This window comes from Clupea harengus, chromosome 15 (genome assembly GCF_900700415.2).
Source record: "Clupea harengus chromosome 15, Ch_v2.0.2, whole genome shotgun sequence".
NCBI classification, from domain to species: domain Eukaryota; kingdom Metazoa; phylum Chordata; class Actinopteri; order Clupeiformes; family Clupeidae; genus Clupea; species Clupea harengus.
In genome coordinates this window covers 10120817-10148773 of record NC_045166.1, presented here as the reverse complement: position 1 = coordinate 10148773, position 27957 = coordinate 10120817, and the positions used below count along the sequence as shown (strand labels likewise).

The 27957-nt window shown below is 44.5% G+C and overlaps 1 protein-coding gene across 1 annotated transcript; it reads right to left on the bottom strand.

Moving 5' to 3' along the window:
* Nucleotides 1-50: 50 nt before the first annotated feature.
* Nucleotides 51-27597, bottom strand: itpkb (inositol-trisphosphate 3-kinase B). Its single transcript, XM_012824765.3, has 8 exons — nucleotides 26952-27597; nucleotides 23492-24894; nucleotides 9750-9849; nucleotides 8937-9150; nucleotides 6817-7021; nucleotides 5348-5449; nucleotides 4548-4619; nucleotides 51-3414 (listed from the first exon to the last, which is right to left on the bottom strand). The coding sequence occupies exons 2-8, from the start codon at nucleotides 24746-24748 to the stop codon at nucleotides 3202-3204; spliced, it is 2163 nt and encodes a 720-aa protein (XP_012680219.1). The 5' UTR covers nucleotides 24749-24894; nucleotides 26952-27597; the 3' UTR covers nucleotides 51-3201.
* Nucleotides 27598-27957: the final 360 nt, after the last annotated feature.

Below are 27957 nucleotides of genomic sequence, written 5' to 3'. Positions count from 1 at the left end.
GAATAACCACAATGTAATGGACAAAGAAAAAAACACAAGAGGAATCCGTCTCATTGTAGCCACTGTTCAATTTTACTTCGGTAAAAATGTACAGCCAAGCACAGCGCATTGCAGTATTGACATGGCAAGATTTACACAAGTACTGGGTCCATGATTGGTAAAAGCGAACAAATCTTGACCTCACACACGGTGAGCCCCTCATCACGTCTCTGGAGTGTCTCCATACCAACCAGAACGGAATCCACAGTCTCCCACCGCAAACAGGGAAATGTCATCCTGACACTTCCCATCTCCGAACACCACACACACACACCATTGTACAGAGACAAACACAGCTTCAAATTGCTCGCTGACAACCTGGACTACAAGAAAACCACTACAGCCACATCTACAAGGTGTGGGCCTGTAATCTTTTTGTTGTCTTAAGTGAAGCTGCGAATCAGGGCTATATTACAGCGAACCACTAAATGCTCATGTCAGAAGAAGTTTGAAGCCAATCACAGACATGTAGAAAACATGCAGCTACATTTAGTGTTCTTGTGCAATTGTCAAAATATAATGAAAAAAAAAAAAAAATAAATATGATGATTCATTTTGAAACCCTTAAAAAAGAGGCTGTAACTGAAGGTCACACACAATGTAACTAAAGGAGTAAATCATTAAGGAGTGATGGGTTAAGAGCATTAAACATCTTTTTCTAGTTTGTTCAATGTAATACAGCACCAGGACAGCAGAGGGCGCTCTACTCTCAAGCATTAACTTTCTCAAACATCACTCGGGTGAGCCTCTGTAAGCTCACAAGCTGCATCTACTTGACAGTGTCATTCTGAAAGTGTTAAATCTCTTTTCCTGTCTGATTATTATACTACAAATAAGACATGACTTGAAGAAGACTAGGAAAAGAAAATTGTCAAACTAGGGCCCAATAACTGCTTTGTATTCTGCATGCTTGCAAAGGTCCTCTCACACACAATCAGAAGGCATGGACAGTGGTTTGTAAAACAGCAAAAGCATTGTGTCGTGTCTGTTTCGCCTGTCCATTTTTGTTTTTGTTTCAATGTGCTTTTTTAGAGAACTGGCCTCTTTCTTTGGGAACTTTCAACTTTCTGTACCTGTTCACCCACTCTCTCAGTTCCTTCTGCAAGTTTAGCCAATTCAACAGTGCTTTAGGTAACTCCCTCCCACCAAGAACAATAATCCCACACATCTGCAATGCTCACTGAACAGAGAAGGGATGCCTGTGTACAGCCGACAGGCTTCCTAACTCACGGTGTCTTCCATACGTTCACAATTTGACATGTGCACAATTGACCTTGAAAATGACCAGAGGCTTAATTATTGCACAGCGCTAAGTTACATTTGTTCCTGTGAAGTGATTGCCCAGAATTAAAAACAACCAATGCGTAAACACTGATTGAATGCAAACTTATTAGGGAATATTAGGGAATGTGTACTGTTTGGCCTTGATAAAGTAGGGAGTAGATAGACTGTCTCTGGCAGTTTGTTTTGTGGGTACCTGATATCATGGGTGAAGGGCCATGTAGGAAAGGCAGATTTGCATGGCAAATTGCCCATGCAAACAGTAAGCACCTGCTTCAAACTAAATGCATCGGCCAGCATCCTTAAAGGACAGGATATGGTAAATGTGTGTTTGTGAGTGTTGATGTGGGCGTGTGTGTGTGTGCGTGTGTGTATGCAAAGTCTAGTTAAGGCAACATTGTGTTATGTTTCACAGTAAACACAACCAGGAATATTTCCATGTGCTTTTTGTTGACCTGAAGATGAATGTGGTCCCTGGAGGGATGTTTTAGTTTGCAAAAAATCAACTAAGGACAGCCAACTGCTTTGACTACGCACACCTTGGACAGCAAGTGGAAATGTGGAGAAACTCTAAATGGCCACTTAAGATGGACTGTAACAGACACTCTGAAATTCAAAAGGCACTTGCCGTGGTAACTGTAACATAAAACATCTCAGTCCCATTTTATATCACGTGTCCTTATAACAGTGTACTTATGTAAGTAAGAAATAATACTATGAATTCCCATGTAAGTACACATAACTATATGTTATAAAGCCAAATCCTAACCGTAACCCCAAGTATATCTTGTAGCAACATGTACTAATCAACAGAATAACACATTACATACTATAGATTAAGCAACATTATAGTACATTACACACTATCGATTACTACTATCGATTAAGAATTAAGTACACAGTACCTAAGGACATTAAATATAAAGTGGGACATACTTGGCCATGAATCACTTCCTGAAAGACTCTTCCCTCTGTGCACTGAGAACATAAGGCTGAGGGAGAGATCCTCGATAAAAAGGAATGTTGATTTTGGAGCTTAACTAGCGGTAAATATAGTAAATAAGACATTTACCACCTTCATAAGACCACTTGATGCTACATTCTTCTAGTACACTGTAAAAAGCATATATATGACCAAAGGCATATAATAAAACAATTTTGTGATCAAAACAGTAAACGTTATTGGGGAAGTAAATCTACGTTAGAGATTACATTTAAAATGTGATGGGGGGATAGGCACACAATTAGACTAACACATGTTAGTAAATCCATTCTAATTCTATATGACACTTGACACAGTTGCTGGACAGGAGGACGATTCATGCTGAATTTAAGAGCCCAGAGCAGCAAAGTGAAATGTTTTTATATCACCCCTCCTGTTACCACTGACAGCAAGTGCTGAAGGTCAAATCGAAAAAATTAAATTGTGCAACGTTAACGTGAGATATAAGTGCCAGACACTGTTAGGTAACGCTATGACAGAAGAGAGGATAAAGATAAATCAGGTAGGCCCCTGTGGAATATCTCCCTCTAGGCTTATGATGAGACTGGCTACGAAATACCTACTTGGACGGAAAGTTACCCTTTAAAAGACTACTGAATGTGTACTGCACAGCATTGACTTGTAGCCCTACAAGAAAACAGTCATCACATTTCACTCGAGTGGCTGCCGTTTGTTGTTGTTGTTTTTTTTCATTTCGTTTTGATGTTTTTTTTCTCTCATATTTTTGGGAAGGGTTAGAGGATAGCTTTTCGAGGGAAAACAGGAAGTCTAGTAGTGCGAGCTGCCCCTCCCCCACCCGGGAGAAGGAAGAGAAGGGGCTCCTCAACTCTCTCTCTCTCTTTCTTTCTCTCTCTCGTTTCTTTTATGCTTTTCTATTTTTAGAGGGGCTTTGGTGACACCACATGCTCGAGAATGTCTATCAGGCGGTCCAGTCCGAGGAGATAGCCGTCCTCGCGGTTCCCCTCCATCCATTGTGCCCGGTGGGTCAGGGTCTCACCCTCAGGCAGCGGTGTGGTCTTGCCAAAGTCTATCATCCACACCTTGGCCTGCTCGCGCTTGTCGTGGACAAAGAGGAGCGAGCTCCCAATTACCTGAGAGAAAACAAATAAACAAACAATTAAATAAATCATAAACAAATGTTTTGTAAGAGCGAGGTCTTAGCAATCTTTAGAAGAGATAAAACAAACTAACTAATAAATAAATACAGTAAATGCTAGATCCCTATCACCTGAAGAAAACAAACAAATTAAAAAAAGTATACAAACAAATACATAAATGCAACAGAGGTGTGAGCTCTGAATTGTCTGAGGAGAGAAAATAGATAAAAACGAAACGAATAAACGAGTGGCAGAAAAAGAGCAGGCACTTATCACCATAGCGCAACCACAGGAGAGGGCAGGATACGGGCAGGACACACACAGACACATTCACACTCCTAGGTCTAAGCACAAGGCATTCTCTCCTCGCTCAGTAAACATCCTTTGGCAAGAGAGAGACCACTTTGTTTCCCTTCTCAGAGCCAAAGGCGGGTTTATCTATACGTGGTCATTTGCGTGAGCATTAGTGAGTGGCCTCAATTTAAATGAACCACATCCTCCATGGCATTAACATTAACACACACAGACCCAAATTTCTGCAAATTTCGGAGAAAAAACAAATGAACATGCCCTGTTTTCCCTGTCACATGCAGACGTGTACACTGTGGGATCAGTTCTCTCTAAATAGCGAGCCATAAAATAAATACACGTTATCGATGCAAATAGTTTAAGGTTGTGCTAAATGTTAAATGCTGGTAATGACACATCATTTGCACGAGTCAATAGTATGCGGTGTGACAGCTTTCCTAACCATTGAATATCCACAGAGTGGAAGATTTTACATTTTACGTTTTAAGAACAATGTGTCGATGTGTGCCGCAACATGAAGCTAGATCTGACCTTCACAAGTCTGTTAGGCTGGACCTTCTTGAGCAACTTTCAAACGATCAATGCTACACAATACAATATAATACATTAGCTTATCTTGCCATGTGACTAAAGTCCTTGAATAAGTTCAGGCTTCTACTGTTTGTCGCCACTGTTTACGTGGGACTATTTCAAGTTGTTTTCTCTTAAACAGTTATAACGGCTAAGAATAGCAACGTAAGCAAAAGGGCAGTATGTGAGTGTTGCTTTGATGTTGTAAAATGCTTGAATCAGGGAGGACAAAGGGGTTCTTTATTTACCTCGTGTGTCTTGAAAAATGTTGATGTTTCCAGAGTGTCCCTGATGGCCTTTAGTCTGCTGAGATAAGAGGTCTACGACACAAAGACAGAAAGAGAGAAAGAAAGAACATTCCAATTATTCCCTTTACAATAGCCAATAGAAACCAAGAGGAAGGGTTAATGATGAATTAATTAAAGACTAATTAATTACTACAAACTACTTACAACTACGTACTTACTAATTAATTACTACAAATACAATGACAGCTTCCGTTCCGTCCTCATCTTGTCAAACATAGAACAACAAAACCTTCCATGACACACTGTGGAAGTGCTTTGTTCCCGACAGCTAACATAGAGGCAAGCAAGGGCCAAGGCCCAAAAGGCAGGCAGGCAAACGGGCCACTGAGGAATCACGGCGACACGGCCTGTTTGCCCAATGAGAAGCGAGATAAACAACTGTCACAGCTACATTGTGCTGGGCCTGTTTTATGTGTCTGTTTGACCCCACCGGCCTGGGCCAGGGTCTAACGCCTCTGCTCAAGAATCATTGGGATAGGGTGTGTGGTTGTGTGTTTGCGTTTGTGTGCATGCAGGGTTGTGGTGTGTTTGTGTGTATGCCTTTGTGTGCATGCAGAGTTGTGGTGTGTTTGTGTGCATGTGGGTAGCAACGTGTGTGTGTGTGTTGGGGGGGGGGGGGGGGGGGGAGCTGTGGCCACGAGGGGGGTCGGTGGAGGAGTAGTGGGGATGGGGGGAGTGTCCAAGAGTTTCCTCCAAAAGGCTGGGCCCAGCCACAACGGAAATGGCTGCGTCATACTCACCAGGATGTTCTTGTTTCCTTTGACAAAGTCGTGGAATGCCTCTGTCACTTGCTCCCGGCTCTTGGTCTTTTTAAAGTCTCTGTTTACCGTTCCATCTTCCTTCTGCGGGAGGGAAAAGGGTTACGGATGTGTGCTTTACATTAGAAAGACTTTGTGGGATGATGTCCCTGGTATCAGTCGGTATGTGTGAATGCAACATATGACACTGTCAACAAGTGCATAACAAAAAATGTAGTGTTGATGTGGGAGTGGGTGTTTTTGAAAAAAAAAATTTAATTAAATGAGTGCATTATATCATGAAGGATAAAATATCATGATTTTTTTGCTGTGCAATCCTTAGGAGTCTACACTAGGTTAATCACAATAGAATGGAAATGGATTCTGTGCCTAAATAGCTCACTTTGTTATTTCAGACCAGCTGACCAACTATACTGCCTAGCCCTGCAAGTCCACAATAGCTTCTGTGCACTAAAGAAAGATAGGCTTTTTTTTTTTTTTTTAAAGGGCGCAGTCGCCGAGGGCAACCTGGGATGCCATGACAACAAAGAGCGGGCCGTACCATGGCCTTCTAAGGACATACTGAACCGTACAGGTCTTTGCAACGATGGAAAGTTCTGACAGCAAGCACTGGTTGCTCCCGGGCGGTGTTATTCATGCAAGACATCTGCCCTACTGCTCATTAATGAGGATGTATTTTGGAAAAAAACTGTGGTGTTTTAGACCAAACATGGTTGTACTGATCTCTACTCCTTAGCTTAGGGAAGCATTAGACCAGCCTGGAGTAAACTAATTGGCCGGGTTACCTTCCGGGGACCTTCTAGGTTGTTTTTTTTTCTTTTTCTTTTTCGTTTTTTTTCCCATGACGGATTGTTTACATAACAGGGATTTTCTTCACTTCACATCTACTAATTCTGAGCAAGGTTTGAAAAAAAAAAAACATCTCAAGTTATGGTGGTAGGCGATCCGTCACAAACTGATGTTAGACTGAATGGAGATGCCACGGACAGGCCTTGACATGTGACAGAAACACTCCCGGGTTTCCGCCGGCAACCCCCACTGCTGCTGCTCGGGGCAACAGCCCCATTACGTAACAACAAGATCACTGCTCTGTGCAACGGGTACACCATACAGGAACTTTATTAATTCAATTCCAGTCCTCAGTAGCACCTTAAATTTGAGTTTCATGACAAACCCTATTATATCCGCCACGTTATTATTTCGGTTAAGTCAGTGGAAATGTGCAGTGTGTAGCGTCTGGTGTTTGTGGCTCTCGTGCTGTTTTGTTTACTTGTCACTGGAGGAGCTTGCCGTGGAAAGAGAACAACATTATTACCAATGATCTAATTCAAACATTTACATTGTCTCCACCTCAAACACAACACTCGATATCTGTGGATGGATGGATGGATGGATGAGTGGATGCGGCTTGATGCAGAGCTCGAGCAGGTGTGTAAACAGAGATAATTTACCTTGATGCCCTCGATACGGAAGCCGAGTGTTGCCGTGGAGCTGATGGTCTCGCGCCACTGCATGTAACGCGGCTTGGTGACGGCCTTCAGCTCCAGCTCCTCTGGCGTGGGCGCCTTGGGGTCCACTTCGACCATCTTCTGGAACATGTCACTCCGCAGGCTGGGCTTCTTGCGAGCCTTCGTCAGCTCCTCCTCCAGGTATGTCCTGGGATGGGGTGGAGGAGAGAGGTGCACAGTGAGAGGGGCTTATCTGGTCACATTGTATTTTAAGTAGCCTTATGATGTATGTACAGTGAACACGTAACATGTTCAGCAACTGAGAATTTTAGAACAGCGCGTTACTCATGTAAGAGTATGTTGGTGTAACTCTGACGCCAAACCTAAACATAACCCTAAACCTGACCATAGTAGTAAGTGCACAATTTAACAACATCGACTTATATAGGAAGGACACTGTAGTAAATCATGAGTATTATATACATCATATCTAATGCAATTTAAAATAACATCTGACCACATTCTTAATTCAGTATGGAGGATAGGACAATATGACACTGGTTTGGCAACGTATGTGATAATTAGGAATGGAATGTGTTGAGTAGGACAAAGCAGCTATTTACAAAGGAAGGACAGATGTTCTTCTGTGCCATACGTTTATGTAAACTGTCTCTTGTAATTGGGTAGGTTACATTGAATTAGTGGATTTCTTTCTCCAGCCTAGACGGTACACAACAAGGCAGGCTTGAGATCTCGTTGAGTACCACATTCTTTTTGTTTAGACAGGCATGGACCAGCATTTGCTAATATACTGGCCATCTGGCTATCTCTATATTTGTCCGTTGCCGAGGCGAGGTTCCAGCTAGGCTCACAGGAGCAAACAAAGTGGCGCTGGAAACCAGAGAGACAGCAGCCCAGAGGGATGTTCAACTCACCACCACCACCACCACCACCACCTCCACCGCCACACACCCACAAGGCAAAAGCACACGGTGACACTTCACCGAAACAGGAGCACACTGTCCTGACCCCCTTTTTCAGGGATGAGAAGACATGGGATTTTTCTGTGGGCATTTCTAATGGCCCAGCATTATCCCAGGCTGGGCTTTTTCTTTTATATTTCAAGGGATCAACACATGGGAGTAATTTACTTCTCAAAAATAACAACAGCTCCCGCCTGTGCGGCGGCTAATCCGGTGTGAGCTTCACCGGGCTGTGTGACAGGCTTTATACATGGCCTCGCTCCATCAGAGTAATTAACGACCAGGAATGGAAATGGTTCGGTTGGCTCTTCTTACTCTGTTCCTGACTCTCTCCCCTCTTTCTCTCTCTCTCTCTTTGTCTCTCAGTCTCTTTCTCTCTCTCTCCCCTCCCTCCTTTGCCTGCCCTCATTCTACTCTTCCTTCGCTACTTCCTTCCTCCCTTTCTGTTTTTGTTTCTCTCCATCTCTGTCTCTCTATCTCTCTTTCTGTCTCTCTGTATCTCTCTTTCTCGTTCTTTCTCTCTCTCTCTCTTTCTCTTTCTCTCTGTCTCTCTCTCCCCCAGATGAAAGAGCTGGTGTGTGACATGAGCCAGCTGGCGATCAGTGTACTGGAGAGACAGACAGAAAGAGAGAGAGAGAGAAAGACAGAGAAAGACAGAGTGAAGAAGAGAGAAAGAAGAGGAGAGGGGGGGGGTGAGAAAAAGAGAGAGAGAAAGATAGGGAGAGAGAGCGAAGGGAGACATAGAGAGAGCAAGAGAGGGACGGAGAGGTAGAGAGAGAGAGTTGTGGAAAGAGAGATGCGCTGGCGAGCCCCTGTGGCAGTTTAGGCCCCCCTGGCCTGGCCTTTTGTCCGCAGGTTTCAGAAACCCTTTTCAAACAGGAAGGAACACAAAAAACTCTCTAAGCCTCTGAGGGCGGGGCTACCACTGACCTGACTTATACCAGAACCGAGTGTCACTGCCCCCAGACTATAAGTGCCACAAATAGACTCTACTGCCATGAATGACTGACTTCCATTAGCAACCATATGGATGAATCAGAAATTAAATGTCAGACATTTTAGCGCTAACCAATTTGTGTACATTCTTTCTGGTCGTCCTGTCTGGTTGCGTTTTTTGTGTACGCTGTACGTGGTACTGACCTGATCCCCATCTTGCAGTCCATGACGCAGGGTAGGTCAAACTCGGCCAACAGGTCGTCCATCTGGTTGTACTTCTCGCCGTCCTTCTCCACGTCGCCGTGGTAGGCGGGCACGAAGGGCCGCAGCACGTCCTTCATCAGCCAGTCCAGGCAGCGCTGCTCACAGTCACAGTGCTTCTTCAGGATGCGCCCGTTTGCCCCTGCCTTGAAGCTGCCTGTGCACAGAGATAAACAGCAACAACAACAACAACAATAAATAAACATCATGAAGGTCATTATTCAAGGGTGTTTTGTTAAAGGAGGGGCTTGATGGTCAGTTTCTCAAAACATATTGTGAGGACACTTAACATTGTCTATGAAGCCTCATAAATATGCATTCGGGTTATTTAAACATATATTCAAAATAGCTCTAAGTTTCAGGGAAAAATTAAGATTGATATAAGTATATTCCAAGGACTTTCCAATCATAAACTCTACTGCATAGGCTTTCTTGCACAGTACAGTGCATGTATCACTGTCGCTATGAGACAGAAATGGCTGTTACACCAAGTATAAAAGCCGAGGGGTGTTTGGTCAACTTTGTCAAACATTTACAAGGACATTATGAATTGTTTTTTATGAATACATTTTTTACTGTGTCCTCTGAGGTAGCTGATTGTATTGCTGAAACAGGGCAAAAAACTCAACACCCTGACATGAAAATCGACTTGATTCTCATTTCAGGCCATTCTAAGGGATGTATTTGTCCCAAGGCTGTGTGCTGTGTATAGTATCCTGTCCAAATGTTTGTCCAGGGATATCCCTCAAGGTCTACCTGCATGGCCAGCCAGCTGGATCCAAGGGTACTTCTTCTTGAAGGACATCACAAACGGCGACCAGTGCACCATGTTCTTGATCTTCTTCCATGATTTATGCTGCATATGGAAATAGTGAACAAACAGTCAAAGAAGAACTGAGTAATGTTATGTAATGACAGCACCCTGTCTGTTATCTCAACAAACATGGCCATTTGTAAAACACTGACAAACAAAATGAGAAAAAACTACCAAGAATGGACACGACTCAAAAAGGAGTTCTGGGACTTCTGTCTTGTTGTGTTGTGAAGGGGATCTTTCATAAATCATAAAATCAAAATGAAACTTTGGACTTTCCCGGTACAACTGCCATTTCCGAGGAAGAGTTTTTAAAGTGTGGGCGAGGGGCGGAGAGAGTCTATGAATATCATGACGTGCAGACGTACCAAACAGTTGCTTCTATGTCAGCATCAGCCTTGCAAGTTTCAGGATGATTTTAAACAGTAGATGGCGTGTTTTCAACCCGTAAAATGCAGATTTTTATACAAATATGAATTTTGCCGATACCCACACCGCAACTGAAATCACAACTGAGATAAACAGATAAAGCACTCATTTCACACACAGTACAGTACAGTATCACATGGGCCTGATCGTCAACACATTGCGTACACGAACATCCAGAGCTTGACAAAAGAAAAAGCCTACGCGAGACAGGATACCACAGAGGAGAACATCAACCAGACAAGTCTTAGGCAATGTTTGCTCAGCATAAATATGGTGTCTGTTTTGCAACCACTCACACATTAAGAGAGAGCAGTATTTTTATTACAGCAGGGCCAAGCCAAGTGTGTACTCTCTCACACACGCCGGATGAAGCATCTGTTGGTATGAGCTATCATGGCTTGGCGATTTTCCGAGACGGCGTGTTTATAGTTGGCCTTCAGCATCTCATAGGGGCCTTGCTTACACACACTCAGGGCGGTTAATTGCTTGGCTACTTCGCCAGATGATAAGGTCAAGAATCCAGGCCTGGCCTAGCAAACATGCAAAAATGTCTTTTCTTGACTTTTCTGCATCTAAACATATATTATTAATATTATTAATCAATATTCAACATAAGTCATAAAACCATATTATTAGCCATATAGCCATATCAGCTATATCTATGAGAGAGTTTTTTTTTCTCCTTCTCCATTTTCAACCTGGCCGATCAACACAGGTAGCAAAGTGCTTCATAGAGCAGCTACTCTGTTGCCACGCATCGAGTGATTAACGCCATTGTGTACACACATAGAAAGAGAACTCCCTTAGCATGACAGCCCGGTGAGGTTTGTGTGTGTGTGTGTGTGTGTGGGGGGGGGGGGGGGGGGGGGGGCTGTTTGGCTATTCCGAGCCAGACTTTCTGACGTGCAGTTGCACCATTTTATTCCACCTCAGTGAATGTCCTTGAGTGAGCACTCTTTCATTTTCCGTGCTGGCAACAAGTATGCGTTTCTTTTTTCCCCTTTTTCTCTCTCTCTCTCTCTATCACTCTCTCTCTCTCTTTCTCTCTCTGGTCTCTAAAATGGATGTGGGGTTTCCCTTAGTGACCACACTGCGCTCCTAGCTTGGGGAAGCCTTTTTTTTTAACTGGCCTCAGTGCACACAGCCAACTCTGAAGTAGCCCTCCCTAGGCACACAGTAACCAAGGGCACTCCTCTTGTCAGCCTGTCCAAACTGAGAAAGGCAGTCAGGGGGAAACCCTTTCAGCTAACCAGAAACAACCATATCCCCTGAGGGAAAAACTTCAGGGAAAGCTTTAAAAAAAAAAAACACAGCACAGAATCAGTATCAACCCGTTTAACTTATTGTATGGCCTTCGGGAACTCGACACCGTCCGAGTGCTGTTTTGATTTCTGAGTCTACCAGACAGTCGAGCAATGTGGTGCGATTTGTTGATAAGGTCTGTGTGGTTGCCATGTGCACGGCTGACGTTACCACTCTTTCCTCTCACAGAAAGCCTCGACCTCTTGAATTAAGGCAAGACCCTGACAGGCCCTTAAAAGGTATCAGTGGTAACTCAGTGCAGGCTTTCTTTTTTCCCCATCACATGAGGACTCCTTTGGCCATGCTTCAGTGGAGGAGGGAGAGGGGTGGAGGGAACATCTCCCTGCAGGACATGTGAGACACGTGGAGGCAAACACACACACACACACACACACACACACACACACACACCTCACTGCTTTGGGGAAGTTGGAGGCAGGTTTGGTGCTGTGTGCAGTTCACTACAGGCCGACTATCTCCACGGGCCATGTGGTGGAAACTCACTCACCCATTTCACGTCAGACAGCCAAGCCATAGCTAGCCTTCAGGGGCTGGCCCAGTTGTCGTGAGGTTTCCCCTGTTTTGAGCTTATTTGATTCTCATCCATCCTCTAAAACCCACTTGTACTGTACTGCAGAAACAAGATGCAAAACCAAAGACTCAATGCATGATGCCAGGAAACAAGATGCATGGTCAAGCACAAACAAAATGCACAGCCAAAGGCTGTTGAACAAGATGTACTACCCAACATACCTGACCCCAAAACGTGTTGTACAAACGAGATACTTAATCAAAGACTCGATGCACAAACCAGACGCGTAACCAAAGACTCAACATGCAGACAAGATGCATGTCCAAATAGCTGAAGCTGCACACAAGACCTCAATACATGCTACACAGAACGTCTCTGAATGTAGGCTTGAACTTCTGACTGAAGCACTTAGAGCCAGGTCTCAAGGGTCATCGAAAGGCCAGCTACCACAAATTGCACGCTCTTCTCTAAACCCATCATGAGTGAACATTTATGATTCAAATCAATTTCCTGGAGAGGCACAGACAGGTGGATGTCAACGGATCTGTCTTTCTTTTTTTTCTTTTTCTTGCTAGAGTTACAGCAAGGAATTTCAAAGTTCCCAGCATGACAGTGCCTCTCAACGGAATACAGTCCACGTGTCTGCTTTCTCTCACTGAGGCGGACATAAAACAGGATCTGTGTAAATGTGTGGGCCGAGAGCACGAACTGAAAATTCTTAAAAACGCATTAGGGTTGACGGACAGGTATCGTGGGTCCGAAGGGAAAAAGTACAATGCAAAGGTAGGTGATGTTGAGGAAACAAGGAAATTAGAAATAAAAAGGCAGGTCTCTGAGTAAGAGCACTGTGTAAGCAGTGAGTCATGTTTATGAAAAAAAAGCGCAACAGGCAGGAAGTGATGTGCCCCATGATGATAAGATAGCAAGGGGGTTGAGGTCAGGTCAAAATGACCAAACGCAAACAAACACAGTTTTAAATACTACGTGCCCATATCGACCAAAAAGCATCAAATTGAAATGATCAAATTCGAGCACATTGCAGAAAAAAACAGACATGATGTCAATCATCTCAACCTAACAAGGCAATGGTATACTCTCAAGTCTAACAAGGCAATACTGTGAATCGAGACTGAACATTAGGTTACTCTTTTTTTCTGACAAACAATTTACAGCAGCCCATTCAGGGTGGCAAGTAAATTAACACCGGACATGATTACTGGCCCAGATGTACCCTGTGGTAGGGTAAGTTGTCTATTTAATCACACCCACCCACCAGCAGGCCTAGATCAGCCGTTATTTTGGGATTAATGTCACACGGCTGGCTGTCGTCTCACTTTGGCCATAATCTGAACCAGACAGACGGAAGCAAAAGTCACCTAAGGTGACAGCACATCACAGCACAGACACTGGGTGTCGCAACTAAAGTCAAAGCAACTACTGTAGCTACTACACCTGCAACTCCGCCAAGATGAAGGCAATGGACGTGACCGCCGTATGCAGTAGAGGGAGAACAAAGCTCCAGACGTTCGAGATAAAGGATGCCATGGTGGCAGCGGTGGAATCTCTGCTAGTTTTTGTCGGTGTTGATCGAGGTCAAAAAGCGCGTAGCTGGGATTTCACGCAGGTGGACAGGGCAGAGCGGCCACTTGTTCATTTGCTTTCAAACAAAACCTGTGACAAACAGCAAAGCACCCCCCCATGCAAATGAACCCCGGCTGGGGAGTCTGGCACATGGGTAAGCGTGTGTGTGCGAGGCCGTGGATGCTATGCCTAGTGCCATGCAAATAAAAGCATCCTCTTTGACCTCACTTGAATTGGTAGGCGACAGGAACTAAGACAGAGACACTAGGCTAACCAGACATCCATTTGAGGTTAAGCAGAAGAATGGATTCAAACCCTGTTGAACTAATCGGAGGAGTTTGGCTATCGAGGAGAAAAAGGAGGAGTGGTAGGCCCATCCCTGCAGTTACAGGACATATGTTTTACTGTGGTTTTCTTGTAATCCACAAAGGCACTGCCATAAATGCAACTGTAATTATCATATTATCATAAATGCAACTGATATCACACTTTGTATTTTCAAACAAAAATGCTTTATTATTGTAATGATATGAAATATATGGTTTATAGCTTTGCAAACACTGTAGAAAGAAAATTACATGTTTATAATGTTTACAGTAGGTACTGAAGTTCATGCTTGCAAAACATCTAATCACATAACAAAGGTTTACAGGCACAGAATGGGAAAAAAGGGCTCTAGAAAATTGTTTTGTTGCTGAACCACAACGATCATTTGCAAGCGGAGGCTGATTTGAATAATGCTGATCAAATTGCAAAATGAGTTCTCAATTGGTGGGGGGAGAAGCCATTCTGTGAACAAGAGCTGGAGGTATAGTTCCACACACCAACCACCTGGCAATTACCCTACATAATTACACAGAAAAAAACAGAGCTATACAAATACAGCCCCCCCTCCCAAAGAGCATCATTTGAAGCTGATGATGAAAGACACGTGTGTCTTGGGCAATGTGGACGATTTAGACAGACTGTCAGAAGGGATGACACGCCAAGATCTGAGCGCTGAGGGTGAAAAAAAAAATTCTTGCATGCCTTTTTTTTTTCTTCACAGCAAACAGCACAGTCTGAAAAACCACAATACTTTCCTACTACAGTCTTTGTAGTGATGCACCCTGGGAGAAATCACTCAGGTGCTCAACAGAGTGAGTTGAAGCTTGCAAAGCAACCGTGCTACACCAGCAAACTGCCGTCTTTTTCTCTACAGTTCCACGGCTTATTATGAAGCAGCAATTTCTTGGCTCTGAATGTTTTCTCCACTTTCTAAAACCCCTATCGTTTGCGACATCAAACAGTAATTCTACACTCTGTTTACCATCTAAGCCCAACCCTTAGCATTTCTCCCGAAAAATACAAGTCACCATGACCAAACAACCAAGCCCTGCCTTTCCAACTTACTCATTTTCCGCCTCTCTCCCTCATCCATTACACAATTCGGCAGCAGCAAGACTCCCAGTGGACACATCCCTGTGACCGTGGGTCAGGCTTTGTTTGCCCCCAACTTACTAGCCCCCCGCGACTATTACCATTACCATTGTGTGTGTGTCTGTGTGTGTCTGTGTGTGTGTGTGTGTGTGTGTGTCTGTGTGTGTGTGTGTGTGTGTGTGTGTGTGTCCGCTATCAATAGCCCTACAACATTCTTAAATTGGAGACGGAAGAGGCAACGCCGTATCAAGGGGCGAGCACGAAACCTCACTGCGTCGTGCCATTGTTCTGATAAAGAAAGACGGCTTTCTATATCGAGCTGGAGGAAAGGGATGCCGCTCTTCGCGAGCGACTCCTCGGCCTCTGCGGCGCTGTTAAAGTTTCCACTGGGTGCGAAAGGGAGGAAGTGGTTTTTAACCCTTCGAGAGGAACCTCTCTGTGAGACAGGAAAGCGGTGGGGCTAAGAGACAGTATTTTCCACGTAGGTAACACACACACACACACACACACACACCCTCAAATATACATGCACAAACGTTGATCAGCAAAAAAAAAGGCAAGATCTGTATTAATACAAGGCACTTGCCACTAACCTATCAGAAATAGAGACTTTCACTGGGTCTCACCTTCTAACACATGAACTTTGAACTTTGTCTATAAATCTTGTTCTCACTGAAATTATACAGTAGCATTCACCATTCAAGTTCACTGGGCATTCAGCCACATTGCTTCACCAATGGAAGTTTTTTTTGAAGCAAATGAGTATTGCACAAGGATGTGATACAGCCTTCTCCAAGCACTCCTGCACAGTGCACAAACAAAACAAGGCCATTGACCTCCATTTTTAAACATGTCCTCTTGCAGTGAGGATACGCTCACAGTGTCAAAAAGCACGATAGACACGAAGAGGAAAGTGAAATGGTAAAGCCAAAAAAAACTAAAAAAACAAAAAACACACAACACGTACTGCAGTTAAAAAACAACACATGCTTGTCTCAGTCGGGCCTCATGACATATTCTCCCCTTGCTTTTCTATCTATTATTATTGAGATAAATCAATCAATTTTCAAGATCAATTTTCTAAATAGTGATCATGAGGTCAGGAATTGCTGTGTCACTGACTGTCTCTGGCGATGGATGTAATGGTGTGCTTGCAATATCCCTGCTCACAAATCTGGACGTGCTTGAGGACTTCTACTAAATATCATTCCCCTCGGCAATAGCACAGGCCCCTATGAACAGCCAAGTCAGGACAGGCTCGAGAATGGAGACTTATGGTGTATGTCTATGGTGCTTGTGGGTGAGTATTGTGAGTGTGAGATAAGCGACAATGAGAAAGTGTGAATGTGTGTTTGAATGTGGATGTCTGTGTCTGTTGGTGTGTGTGTGTGTGTGTGGATGTCTGTGTATGTGGGAGTGTGTGTATGTGTATATGCATGTGTGTGTGTGTGAGAGTGTTTTTTTGTATGTGCACTTGCATGTGTGTGAGAGTGTATGTGTGTACATGCATGTGTGTGTGTGTCTGTGTATGTATGAGTGTGTACATGCATGTGTGTGTGTGTGTTTGTGTGTATGTGTGCGTGCATGTGTGTAAGAGTGTGTGTAATTATGTACGTCTATGTGCGTAATGCCATAGTAATATGTTATGGGTTGGGCTATGCTATGCCATGCCACCCAGCGCCACGCCACGCCACGCCACGCCACGCCACGCCACGCCACGCCACGCCACGCCACGCCACGCCACGCTTCATCTGGACTTCTAAGCCACCACTTCAAGTGGAGCGCTGACGCTTGTCCCGCTGACGCTTGTCCCGCTGACGCTTCTTCTCGCGCTGACGCAGCGAGGTCATCAAAGCAGCAGTGGCACACTACTCCTTTCCACCTTAACCCCTCAGCCCCGCTTCTCAGAAAGCCAGCGACAACGAGGAACAGCTCTCTTTGGAAGACGAGACTGTTTGATTACATTTATATGCATTCATTTTCATACCTACCCTCAGATAAGGCGACAGTGGTACAGGAGGTAGAGAAGTCGTTTAGTAAGTAGAAGGTTGCTAGTTCGATTCCCTGTCGAAGCGTCCTTGAGCAAGACACTGAACCCCTAATTGCTCCTGATGTGCAGTGTGCCATCAGTGTAAATGTAAAATGTGTATACATTGTAAGTCGCACATATGTAAGTCGCTTTGGATAAAAGCGTCTGCTAAATGACTAAATGTAATGTAAATATAAGGCCTCTAGATGGATTAAAAAAGAAGAACCACTTCTGCACACTGGGCATGACGCAACTGTGACTTTATGTAAACTTTGGGTAACGAAAATACAAAAAAGGAGAAATCCCTAAAAAGGAGGCCCACTTGCACATGCAAGAAAAATGCAAATGCTCTTTGTGCCTGGCGAGCGTAAACAGCGGCTGATTAAGAGTTCACCGGTGCTTCCCCGTGAGAGTTGCCAAACGCACATCAGAGTTACTCTCCGGCAGCCGGGGCCTCACCTCGAAACAAAAACACCAAAAAGGGCCCAGCCAATCAGAGGAAAGTAGTACACTTCCTGTCTCATGCATATGAAACGAGTGCCTCCACCACCAGCGCTGGAGTTACACAGAACCCCCCCTTTCTCTCCCCCCCCCCCCACAGCTGTTTGAACTGAGGCTGGCTTGACGTCAGCTGGTCGTCGAGGCAACAGTCTACCGCAAGGGGTGTTACATTTTCCATTGCAACTGAGGCCCTCAGATCCTCCAGCTCAAAAACGAGTCTTCTTGGCCACTATCAGCGTTCACTTGTTGGGGTTAACAAATAACACACAAAGTGGCAACTTTTGCCCTAGAAACCCCTGAGCCAGCAGCAGCAACAGCCACTGAGAGGGACTCATGGTGAGACGGGACAAGGAGGGACTTAAAGAGGGACTGAAAGAGGGACTTAAAGACTGACTCAAATAGGGACTTAAATAGGGACTTAAAGACTGACTTAAAGTTGGACTTAAATAGGGACTTAATGTGGGACTTAATGTGGGACTTAAAGAGGAACTTAAAGAGTGAGTTAAAGAGAGACTTAAAGAGGGACTTAAAGAGTGAGTTAAAGAGAGACTTAGAGAGACTTAAAGAGTGATTTAAAGGGGGACTGCTGAGGGTGATACTTCAGGCCTCCTTCGTCCAGTTGCATGACAAATTCACTAGAGGAGCTCCAAAGCGCTAGCAATGACTGGACTGACGAACTGTGCACTGTTCAAAATTTACGACCCACTTGCCCAAGTTGAAACAGTCTTTACATTACACATCATTTTTTAAGCCTTTACGTCAGAGGGCCACTCCGGGAAGGGAAAAAAAAAACACACTGGGGTTCGCTCGCGTAAGCAATGGCTAGCATACATACACACATAGCAAACATACTGTACGTTGGCTAGCATACATACACACATAGCACACGTTTTGAGACCACAATGAATGTCAAGCAGAGAGGCCGTGCTATTTCAGGTCACTGTCTCGTGCTTAGACACACTGAGGGATTGAAAGGAAATGGTCTCACCACCTAATACATCCTCTGGGACAGAGAAAGGCGAACAAATTAAAGGCTAGTTACAAATACATCTGACTGCTAACATTAATGACATGTTAACTACTTAACATGAGTACAACAGTAATTATAACACCTAATATTGCAGAAGGGTTCATAAAAGTTCAATGAAGTTAGTGGTTTATTCCTGTTAAATAAAAAAAAAATTATGTATTAGGATCCCTAAGGTAGGGCATAATACAGGAGTAAACAAGAATATAAACAAAAGCTTGATAATTTGTTAATATATTTTTAGTAAATCATTTGTTTACTAATCAGTGTTAACTAATGAATAAACAAGTGTTAGTTAAGTGAGCGTTAATATAAAATGTTACCATTTTATTTGGTCTTGAACGGAAAGAATTGATGCTCTCCCCACAGCACTAGCGGCTCTGGATGAATGGCAAAACATTCCCCAGCACTGTTTCCCCCTCCCCCTAGTACACACAAATACATTCTTCCCACACTGTGTGGGCCTTGAGTATGTGAAACCAGCCACTCATGCCTTGACATGTGCCTCACACAACTGCAGCCAAAGATAAACGACTGATCTGACAACACATGACAAAAAAAAAAATACAAATAAAATAAAGAAACATCTTCATATTCTTGTCAATGACAAGATGTACCACTACTACAACAACAACAACAACAACAACAACAACCACAGAAGACGTTGTGAAGGCAGCAGATATATACAGGCCAGACGCCTTGTCTAAAACATGGGTCACAGCTTGGCTTCGAGAGGATAATGTTATCAGGCTGATTCAAAAGCAGGTCCTTCTGATGAAGACATAACTGGTGTCACCAACGACACAGGAAAAAGGTCTATCAATCGTGTGCTGATGGGAGGAACACTGTGACCCCTGATTACATCCTACCTTGCCAACACAGACAAAAGAAAACAATGCGCATGAAGCATTGCCGAGGGGCATTTTATGGTCTATATGTGTATTCTGTGGACTGACTAGATCTGTTAACTGACTGGGCTTGATACAAATATGTGATACGTTCTCTGTGACAGATACTTATCTACATTCCACCCCTGAACTGAAACTAACCTGGACTCGCATTTGTTAATTAGTTCCACTCACTCTTGTCCTTTTTCTGATAACCCATGCAGAGATCTTTACGTAAATATATCGTAAATAAATAGCAAGTTAAGCCGCTTTTAGGGGAGTGAGTAGTATGTATCTTGTAAGCAAAATGAAAAGACAGCACCATTTAGATCTAGGGAGTGAACGACAAGTTAAGAAGCCTGGTGAACTTGTATATCCTGCTTTCTGGGATACCCTGGGGGGAGATGTTATCAAAAGTAAAAAAAAATATATATTAAAAAAAGCCCACAGACAAGCTTTGACGGCATGTCTGTGAGAAAACTTGACTTGTTTGCTGTTTCTCATCACTTTGTTTCAACATGCAACCACAAGTTAACAGCTCTCGTACTGTAGTCGTAAGCAGAACACTATGCTATTGTGCATATATGTTCATCTCCGCCGCGCGTACGCACACTCAGACACACAAGTAAAAACACTAAGGGCTCTTCCCTCAGTCGACACAGGAAGAGGAGACACCATTAGTGTCATCAGTGTCCTCTTGAGGTTAGTGTCACCGCTGCAAAAACAAGTGACGCTTGTGACCAGTTCTGCATTTGCCCTGTGCAACATTTTGAAAAACAATCAAACAATGCTGACCCATTGATGACGCACTACTGCTTGAGGCCTTGGCGTGCACTCAACCTTGTAGTCGACAGAAGAACTTCCTACTTCTTTATAATACCAAATTAACACCTGCAGCGTGACAGTGGAGGTGGCAGTGGGTGACAAGCAGTCTGTCCTTACTGCCCTGGTGTCCCCCTCTAAGTCCCTCCCTTTGACCTCCCCTTCCACTGAAGGACAGAAACCACCATGCCATCTCATTCTGGTGAAACCTTGGCCCAGAGAGAGAAGTCAAGTATGTGCTTAACTTTAGGCAACACCGAGAGAGAGAGAGAGAGAGAGAGAGAGAGAGAGAGAGAGATGAAGACAGTGTTTCCACCTCTGCTGATCATATGTCTTCCAATGGTGTTGAACTGTGAAAAGCGTTTGGAGAGACAAGGGATTCATTTAAACCCATATGTAGTTGAATGTTGTTTCCTTTCATGTGTTAAACAATTAATTGGCTTCGGAGAGTCAAACATGTTAAGACGAAACTTAATTTGATTTAATAAACTTTGAGAAAGATGGTCAAAAAGAGAGAGAGAGAGAGGTGGTTAGAGAGAGAGAGAGAGAGAGAGAGAGAGATAGAGAGAGAGAAAGAGAAAGAGAGAGGCTCAACAGGTATTATCTGAAGCATAACACCATTAGTGGAAAAGCAAGCCCAGTGGAAACTTCTCTGGGTCATCAGTAAGAACTGACACACTGCTGATAACACCTTTTTTTATCATTCCCTTGTTCCTTTTTTTCCCAAGCCCTCGTAAACTTCATTAACAAGAACTGAGTTTTGCTTTGAAGCTAAAAAAAAGACTGAAAAACAATTGAGGGGAGTGATGATGGCTTTTGGGTTTGATTACCTCATTTAGTGGTACTTATCAAAGGAAGAATCACAGAGGTTTTTGCCAGAGAGGAACAAGTTGATCAGCATTTTCATGTTTTTCTTTCTTTTGCTCTTTTTTTGCCACAGAGTTAAATCATCTAACAGTCCCGTGATGAGAGTGGAAAACAAACAAAATGGGTCTGAAAACGCTAAGAGGCCATGACAGGTCGCCTAAAAAAAGGCACCAGACCGTGGGCCAGACATGTGCTTTCTGACATGTCTCCTCTCAGAGAAGAATACGCCTATTTAGAAGCGGGGGGAAAAACACAGCAGGGGAGGTCCAATTTGGGTGGAAAATAGGTCTTTGGGGAAAATGAGACAAACTTAAAGGGGGGCTTTTTCCTGTGTCAGATTATTTATGTCGGCGGACCTTGTTTAACATGCATAACACGTGTGACAGTCTGGTGTACAACAGAAACAGTAAGCGATGGAATTAGAAACAAGCACTGCCCTTTAGCAAAATATATCTGAAAAAAAAAATCAGTTATACTTGGCATTCTTCATAGAAAATATTTCATCAGAACCCCTTTGCAGACTGTTTGGTTTTCTAAATAGCCCTCTGTACTGTTGGGTTGGGACTCCATGCCAGAGTATTCATCATTTTCAGCTCAGCAAAGATTAGCCTTTGTATATTTGTATCTGTGGCCACAAGTTATGATAAACATTTCACTCACTCCTTTGAAGCCGTAAATCTTTTGAAGTTTGACAAAGAGCAGGACAATTCCACAGGGTATTTCATTTTTGGTGCCAGGCATACCATTAGTCTAACCACAAATGACCACAAACACCTCCCTCCCCCTTTCTAGACAGACGCATCTTTCCAAATGACAGAGTTTTCCAAAGTTTATCCATGTGTACCAGGACATCTGTACTTCCACAAACAGAACAGCAAGACAGAGATGTTAACCGCACAGTAACTTAAGTGAGGCCAAAGAGAGAGACTCTTAAGCACATGACGACATTCCAACGCAAATCAGACCAGACACAACACAAAATGCTCTGAAGCTCAGACATCTAGTCATCTGGCGCCTTGTGCGCTACCCCACTCTGCCATCCCGCCAAGAAGTTAATAAATCTCACTTTGTTCACTGGCAGCACCCCCCCCTCTCACCCCCACCAACCATTCACCCACCCTCTCACGCACACTGGCACGAGAGGATGATTTATCCCTCCCTTGATGATATGATGTTTACATGAACAAGATATCACGAGAGGATTAGCTGATGCATGCCCTTGACGCAGACTCCATTATTCTCTCAATTAGCCAGCGAGGGGGATTCTCCCTGATAGGCATCTCCAAATAACACTACAGCTCTGTCAGTGCGGCGGCAGCATGTGACTCAGCAGCAGGACCCTGGTGGTCAGAAAGACAGCGGCATGACCCGGGAGAGCTCAGGAGGTACTTAGTCACCTTAGCACAGCTGCTCCCTCTTAATGGCTACCGCCCCGACTGTCACCAGGGTCACCACGTCTAATAAAAGCCAATGAGACGGTGAAAGCTTTGTAGTGTCTTGACAACCCCTGGTCAGGAGTATGTTTATCCATGATAAATGTGTCGAGATTTTAAACGGCCCTGCTATTGCGGTTAATGCTTACTAGTGCCCTCCAGATTCTAGTTATGCTGGGAAAGCTCTCGTTCAAAGCGCTCTTGGTTAAAAAAAAAAAAAGACAGACTGGGCTTATTAGCCATTTTATGGCATAACAAACTGACAGATACGGCATTGCCTGTCTGGCTAAAAATATGTCTGGCTATTCTCTACGTCCTGTACAGTGCTCTGCCCATGAACCAACCCCAGCTGGAAGGAGCGGCCTGCTTCAGCCAGAGGAGTCTTTGAGTCGTTAGAGGTAGTGAGACATATAAGTCCCTTTTGTAAGTGAGAATGTCAGACGTTTCTCTTGCACAGGAGGCCGTCTGGCCTGAGGAGAAAGTGAGCTGTGTGACAAAGAGCTCAGCGCAGGAGCTTCAAAACAAACAATTCATTCAGGTGCCTTCAGTCAGTCTGAGCTAAAGGGATCCAGATCCCCACAGCGAACTAAGTGGCTCCTGATGGGGGATGTCATAACCTTGAGGCCACATACATGGTTGGAGAGTGACAAGGCATTTATTTTAGTTTAACATAGTACTAATATTTGTCCGTACATGTCTATAGGGGAAGTTGGGCATGGAACAAATTCCTTGAGCATAGGAGCGTAGCATACAGTCAACATAATTAGTCAAATGCTTGTTTGGACAGAGGGAAACTTGAGAGAGACTGTGAAAGAGTAAATACAAGTTTGGTGAAAGAAGCCTTATGAGCCTTACCGCCTTCTGCTGCGTCTGAAGTAATGCAGGTGACAGAGTCTCCATCCGCTCCGGGTCACTGGAGATATCGTCCTCCGATTCCTCCCAGGACGAGGAGAAGCCAGTGGAGGAGGCGGAGGAGGAGGAGAGCTTCCGCAGGGACCGGTTGGCGACGGGGCTCGGCTGGGGCTCAGGACCCTCCCCTCCGGCGTCCATCCCGTGGTCCGTGACAATGACGGCCGGGATGGTGCCGACCTCCGGGCAACCCCCCTCCCCACCAACCACGGCCAGGGCCTTTGCCCTGGGCCGGGCCCCGCCAGCGGGCTGCGCCTGGGCTTCCGTTTGCTCGCCTCCTTCCTTTGTTGGCAGGAGCGTCTTGCCCGGCGTCACCACCAGGCTCTCGCTCACGGCCAAGTCGCTGCTAACCCCCGGCAAACTTATGGTCTGAGTGCTCGCTGAGCTGTCAGAGCCTGTCCAAGTCTCTGCTGATTTGTTCGCATGCTGGCCTCCACCCTGTTCCGTATTTGGGTCAGCAGCCGTTGAGCTGTTCCTGTCCTCTCTTCTTTTTTTGTTGTCTGCTGCTGCTGCTGCTGCTGATGCTACTCCCTCTGGGTCGCGACATCCTCTCCCATTCTGGAGCTGGTTGGGAACACTGGGAGGGCAGTCCCCCCCGAGGGGGGCCGGGACTCCCCCTGGGCTGGGCTTCCCCGGTGGAGCAGTGGTAGGGGAGGGGCCAGGGCTGGGGCCAGTCCTCCGGGGAACCCTGGGGCTTCGCTGGATCTCGGCGCTCAGCACCTGGGCACGCAGGCCAGAGATCTGTGCCTCGAACAGGCCCACCTTTTTGTTCACCTCCACGTTCTGGAGCTCGCGGTTGATCTGCACGATCTGCACCGTGCGCTTGGTCTCACCGTTCAGTGCGCCACCTCCGCCACCGCCGCCGCCATCGTCCTCCTCGCTGCTGAAGCGCCCGCGGCAAGGACTGCTCAGGCGACGTACCCGGTTGCCCACGTTCACCCCCAGGGTGTCCGGGTGCCGGCAGGGCGAACGGGCACGGGGCCCGCTGAGGCTCGTCACCGGGGGGAAAACGAAGGACGGCGGGGCACCAGGCGAGCTGGGGCTCACGCTGCCCGGGCTGTAGGGGCTCCCGCCCACCAGGACGGGGCAGTAGGTGGAGCGGTCAGGCACCGGCATCACGGGGCGCCCCGTGCGAGGGCTGCTCTCACCTTTCATGTTGTTGGCATTCATCATGATGGGGCCGTTCAGGGCGCATGCAGCCATAGTACCAGGCTGGCTCCTGCGGTGTGAGCTCCCATCTAGGCCCGATCCAGAATGTTCCACCCACTCATGGACCCTACCATATCACTGGGCAGGGCCGTGGTAAAGGAAGATGAGCTCTGCACTCTGTGTATATAGCAGACTCAGGTCTGAAAGGTTTGTGGATAGAAAACACAAGGAGAAATATTAGTTAGAGCAAGATGACACAGTCAACTCCACCTATGCAGGCACAATAAAAAAAAGCAAAAATAAAAATATTTTAATAAAGAATATGCTTCATAAATGACAGGTAGATTTTGAAGAGGTGACATGTTTGACATCTGGATTAGTGAAACACTGAGCCGAGCAACATGCAATCTTCAGTGCCAGCAGAAAATAAATGAGACCACAGACTTAATCACCAGTCCCTTTGATACATTGTTGCTTCCCCCTACAAGTCCAGTGCAACACAATGAGGCCTGTTAGGAATATCCCCAAACCTAAACAAATCAGGTTACTAAGACACTCACCCTAGCCGTTGCTAAGGTTCCTAAGGAAGAATTGTCATGCAGCTTTTGGTGGAAATGTTTAGTCCCTATGCACTACGGGTCATAAGCAGCTATATAAACTGAGTTGCTGCTTTATGGAGGTTTGCTTAACTGTACAATTAATCCTGGGCACCACGTAACACACCAGGAGAGAGGGAAACTCTTCAATATTAAATAAACGGGATAGAGTATTCTCTATTTTCTCTATAATTAAAGTATACACAGCGAGCACCAAATACTGAAAACACATTTCCCAAAAGAGTACAGTCAACATGACCTTTTATGTTTGTGCGTCAGTGTGAGAGAGACACAGGATTAATGGTGTGCTATTATGGAAAAAATAAACCTGTGTCTCGAATACCACCACTCTTACATCACGTTGAGGATGAAAGAAAGCAAAACAAAGATCTACCTAGAGAGTGAACGCACAACTTTTGTCTAGCTCTCTTTCTCTTAACTTCTTCTAGGAAAAAATACAGCAACCGTCTCCAGTTACATTACTGAGAGCAAGACGTGCTGGATGAAACATTAGATCAAAGATCAACAGAAACTGGGAGGCCTCAGCTCTCCCATTCAACACCATGGGAGAGGGAAACAGACAAGGGGAAGGGAGACCCTAAAGTGGGCCTATAGCCATTTAAGGAAACAGTCAGATACAAATCTCAAGACTTCTTTCAATGGCATCCTGGATCCACACAGCTGTGAACGTCTATAGGGATATGGATGGATATGGGTGTTACCGGATGTTTTAACCTTAATGGATAATGCTGTAAAACTTTAAAACAACAACTTTGAAGCAGTAGCAATAACTTAAACATTCATATGAAATTAAATCTTCTATATTGGTTTCATTGGCGATCACGTCACGTCACGTCAGCCCAGGGCAGAGAATAAATGGGGATTCACGTAGCTCCTTTTACCTTCAACCATTCGTACCAGAGTAAATGAAGTTGGTCTCTTTACATCTGTAGTCGACTCTATAGGCTACGTGTCTGTCCAAAGGATAACTCTCTTCATCAGTAGCCTATGGTGCTTCATATTTTAGATAGGAAAGGACTGAAACTTGTGGACCCATTCAGGCAACTGAGGGAAATCATGGGAGGATGGGAGGACACGCACAAAATAGCTGAACACGTGCTTCCAGCGCAGTCAGACAAAACTATCCTGTCTTCCAATTTGTAACCAGATTTCATTAGCTCACTGGGGTAAACAGGCCTACTAATTCCACAAAGGCTAGGCTACTTGAGAAGTTCACATAACATGTTATGGGCTTTATGTTGGTTACGGCATTGTCTACTGGAATGATGTACGAAATCTATATATTGCTATAGAACGTAATACATGAATACTAAAACACCAATGTAAAGTTAATATTACCATCATGACTGCTATTAAGTCTTTTGGTGATGATATTCTCTGTTGATGCCATGCGTAAAATCAGTCACTCATGTCTGTTAAATATCATTAATTTCGTTCGCATTTTGTCAGTCTTATGTCATATTTGTAGAATCTTCATTCGTGGCATTAACAGTTTTCTACTCTTGCCTAAAAGAATACATAATTTTGAAATCAACTCTTCATTTATTTTCTTAAACTGAGTTTCATAGAAACACTCCGGCTAGGGGGTTACTGAACAGCTTTGCTAACAACGGCAGTCCAAAAGAGGACGATCAGCTTACCTCGTTAAGATTAAAGTAAACCCTCTCGGACTTCAAAAATCACCGTCTGCTGCTGCCAGCTTCACCAAGTCTGAGAGAACACGCAATTGATCCAGAGGAGAAAACATCTGTAAACGGCGTTAAGGTCCACGCAAAGACAAGCAGTTCAACACATTCCACAAAAAAGCTCCTTATTATCACGAGAAAAGTTACGAATTTGCGTTTGTCTTCCGTTGGTCCATGTTAGAGCTTATTGTATGGTCGTTGTCCCATGTGTTCTTCAACACCTCGTCTCTGCGTAGCATGTTTACTGTACAAAAAGCAGGAAGGAAGTTAAAGTGACACTGAATACAACGGAACCAGCCGCTTTTCTCTCAGTTGCCCCGCTCACAGACAGCAGGGGAGGAAAAAACTCGCCATCTCAAACCCAACAAGATTATGAATAGCGAGTACGTCAACATTGTGTAATTTCGTTTGTTTGGCTCGCATTCTTTTCGCAAGGGGGGACACGGAGTCCGATTAATAGTAATTTCCTCCGGCGACAAGTTTCTTGCTTTAGGTAGATATATTGTTGACTCAGTAATAGCCTATGTTATAAACAAAAGACTGAAAAGACCAATGCCAATTTAGACACCACCAATGTGTACACTATTATTCATAAACACTACTAGTTTCTTGAAAATAAAGTTAAAACCCGTTCAGGTTAATTAAGTGTAACCAAGACAAGCCAACATGTATTTGGCAACAATTGGTTTAAAAATATTTCACACCAAATAATCTTGTTTAAATAGCCATTCCAGGTCACTAACTCATTAGTAAAACTCAGGGAAGTGTGTAGCCTGGCAGACCAAACTGAATGGAAAATACTATGCTATTGGCCCTTCTGATTTGAATAAGACTAGCTACCTGATAGGTATATGAAAATTAATTTTCCATCCCCTGTGATTGAAACTAGGTTGGCATGCAGGCAAAGAATCTTGCTTTGACATCATTGTTTGTTTAGTTTTTTGCATGCATGGATCAAGTT